Consider the following 2720-nt stretch of genomic DNA (forward strand, 5'->3'; position numbering starts at 1 on the left):
GCGCCGCGCCGCGCCGCCCTATCAGTCCTGCCTCCGAAGGCCAGCGCAGTCCGTAATTCTCCGGCGGGTGACACGGGATGAGCCGGGCGACATCCGTCTCCCCGGCGCATCGGCAGGCGGCCCCTCGTTTGTCAGCGGCGCGCTGACAGCGTTACTCGCCCTTAAATGAAACGATATATCTGGGAGGCGAGCGGCGCGCTCGGCCTGCCTGCCCCGCGCTGCCCTGCGTCCCCCGCAGCCCCCCGTGCGCCCCCGCTGCTGCCCCCGGCGCGGCCGCACACGCGGGGGAACGGCCCGTTCTCCCGGGGCCGCACGCGGCACAGCACAGCACGGCTGCCCGGCGAGGCTGCCGGGAGCCGCAGTCACACTGTTTACAATATTCCCCGGAAAAACAACAGCCGCCCTGTTCCCAAAACCGGGGCCCGGCGCTGATACGATTGAGAGGCGCCCGCGCCGCCTCCCCGGAGCCGCTTCCGGCCACTGTTTTGGGCGGCGGGAGGTTATTTTGGGCAGCGAGGTTCCCCCGCGCCCCGCAGCGCCTGGGCATGGAGAAGGTTCCCAGGGCCGGTGCTGGGAAGGGGCAGGAGCAGCCCAGCTGCAGCTGGGACATCGCTGGCAAAGGGGGAACGCGGGCGAGCCGAGGTGCAGCACCGTGAGGGCGCTGTGCCATGCCCTGCTGTGCCGTGCTGCACCATGCCATGCCCTGCTGCGCYGTGCTGTGCTGCACCRTGCCATGCCRTGCTGCACYGCGCCGTGTTGCACCRCGCTGCGCCATGCCATGCTGCACCGTGCCATGCCATGCTGCACTGTGCCGTGCTGCACCATGCCATGCCGTGCTGCACCGTGCCATGTTGCACCGTGCTGYGCCRTGCTGCACYGTGCCATGCCCCAGGGCTCAGCGCTCTGCATTTCGGCCACGCCACAAGGTTTTCCCTCCCGTTTTTGCACCCATTTGAGACCTCAGCTCAGTGCAGTACTTTTGCATGGGAAACACCGGAGAGCTTGGCGAGGTTTGCAGGGTGGCAAACCCCGCACCGGGCTCACCCATCCCTCTGCCCACGGGGTTTTGGGGAGATTTGCTGGAGTTTGTGCCGCGGCCAGAGGAGCCCCCCCACCCGGCGCAGCAGTTTCCCTTCCCCGTGCCACGTTCCTCCACTATAGCTGCGCCCTGACCCCGCGCTCGCCCCGCCGCCCCGCGCGGCCCCCACCCACCTCCAGCTCCTTGAAGAAGACGCAGCTCCGCGCCCACTCCACGATGGAGAAGAGGGTCTGGTCGGCCATGCGGCACATGAGGCCAAAGGTGCTGAGCTTCTCGTGGCGGCCCTTGCCCTGCTCCTGCTGCAGGCAGCCCAGGATGCGCGCCTTCACCTGCGCCTCGTCGGGCTCCAGCTGCAGCAGCTTGAGGATGAGCTCGGGCAGGTCGGGYGCCGCGGCGCCGGCGTAGCCCTCGGCGTAGCCRTAGCCCCCCGCCGCCGCCGCCGCCTCCGGCCCCGCCGCGTACTGGTCCGGCAGCTCGGCCTTGATGGCGCGGCCGGGGAAGGCCGGGTAGTGGTAGGCGGGCAGCGGCGCGTGGCCCGGCAGCGCGCCGGCCAGCGCCGGCGTCCCGTAGGGGCTGCGCTCGTAGTCGAGGGGCGCCAGGGCGGCGGGGCTGGGCGGCAGCGCCTTGGGCACCGCGTGCAGCCCCTGCAGCGAGGCGGGCAGCCCGTAGTCGCCCGCCGCCGGCGACAGCATCGGCGGCACCGTCTCCAGCTTGAAGCCGTTGGCCCGGATCAGCGCTTTCTTCTGCTGCTTCAGGGCGCGGTCCCGCTTGTACATGGGGCCGAACTTGTTCCTCCCTCCTCGCATGCGGTCGGCGCGGACGGCTGCGGGCAGAGAGAGGCCACAGGCTGCGGTTAAGCCGCGCGGGGGGAGCGCGGGAAAAGCCACGGCGCGGGAAAAGCCACGGTGCAGGAAAAGCCACGGTGCAGGAAAAGCCACGGCGTAAAGGGAAAAGCCACAGCACGCGGGAATAGCTGGACGCGTGGGAAAAGCCATGGCACATGGGGAAAAGCCATGGCACACGGGAATGGCTGGATGTGCAGGAAAAGCCACGGCACATGGGAACAGCTGGACACGTGGGAAAAGCCACAGCACGTGGGAATGGCCGGGTGCACGGGAGAAGYCACGGCACGGGAAAAGCCATGACACAAGGAGAAAAGCTACAGCRTGTGGGAACAGCTGGATGCCCCTTCCCAGGTCTGGCTCGGGACCGGCCCTGGGATTTCCTTGTCTCCGCAGAGCCCGTGGGGCAGCACGGCCGTCCCGAGGGCGCATCCAGGCCGTGCAGAGCTGCTTTCCTGCAAATCCCTCCCTGTTTTGCGGGCAAGAGGGCCCCACTGGGCCGGCTGGCTCCGCCGGGGCGCCGCTCATCCCGGCTCGGCGCTGCCGGAGGAGCCCCACAAGCCCCGCCACGCCGCCGGCCCCACGCTGCCGCCCTGCTCGCGGCGAAGCAGATGTTTCCTCCGAGCCCCAGAAGAGACCCAAGAATGTGTCACCGCGTGAGGAAACAGGTGCTTCTCTGCAGCGCGCGGTCGCCCCGCGGCACGGCTCCGTCCCCCGGGGCTGCTGCTGCCAGGCCCGCGCTTGGAAGAGCTTTGGCTCGCGGGAAGCTGGGTGGCCGCGGGCGGATGTGAGGGGAGAGCGAGCCAGGGAGCTCGGCCCCCAGACTTAGCATAAAAGGG

At 69.6% G+C, this 2720-nt stretch overlaps 1 protein-coding gene across 1 annotated transcript in view; it reads right to left on the reverse strand.

The window, feature by feature from the left end:
* Positions 1–2720, reverse strand: part of NR5A1 (nuclear receptor subfamily 5 group A member 1) — a 16027-nt gene that overhangs the window by 9374 nt on the left and 3933 nt on the right. The window contains exon 3 of the mRNA XM_026090642.1: positions 1213–1862. Within this exon, the coding sequence (XP_025946427.1) occupies positions 1213–1862 (650 nt within the window). The remainder of the gene's footprint in view (positions 1–1212; positions 1863–2720) is intronic.

This window comes from Apteryx rowi, unplaced genomic scaffold (assembly GCF_003343035.1).
Source record: "Apteryx rowi isolate R43461 unplaced genomic scaffold, aptRow1 scaffold_120, whole genome shotgun sequence".
In the NCBI taxonomy this organism is placed as follows: domain Eukaryota; kingdom Metazoa; phylum Chordata; class Aves; order Apterygiformes; family Apterygidae; genus Apteryx; species Apteryx rowi.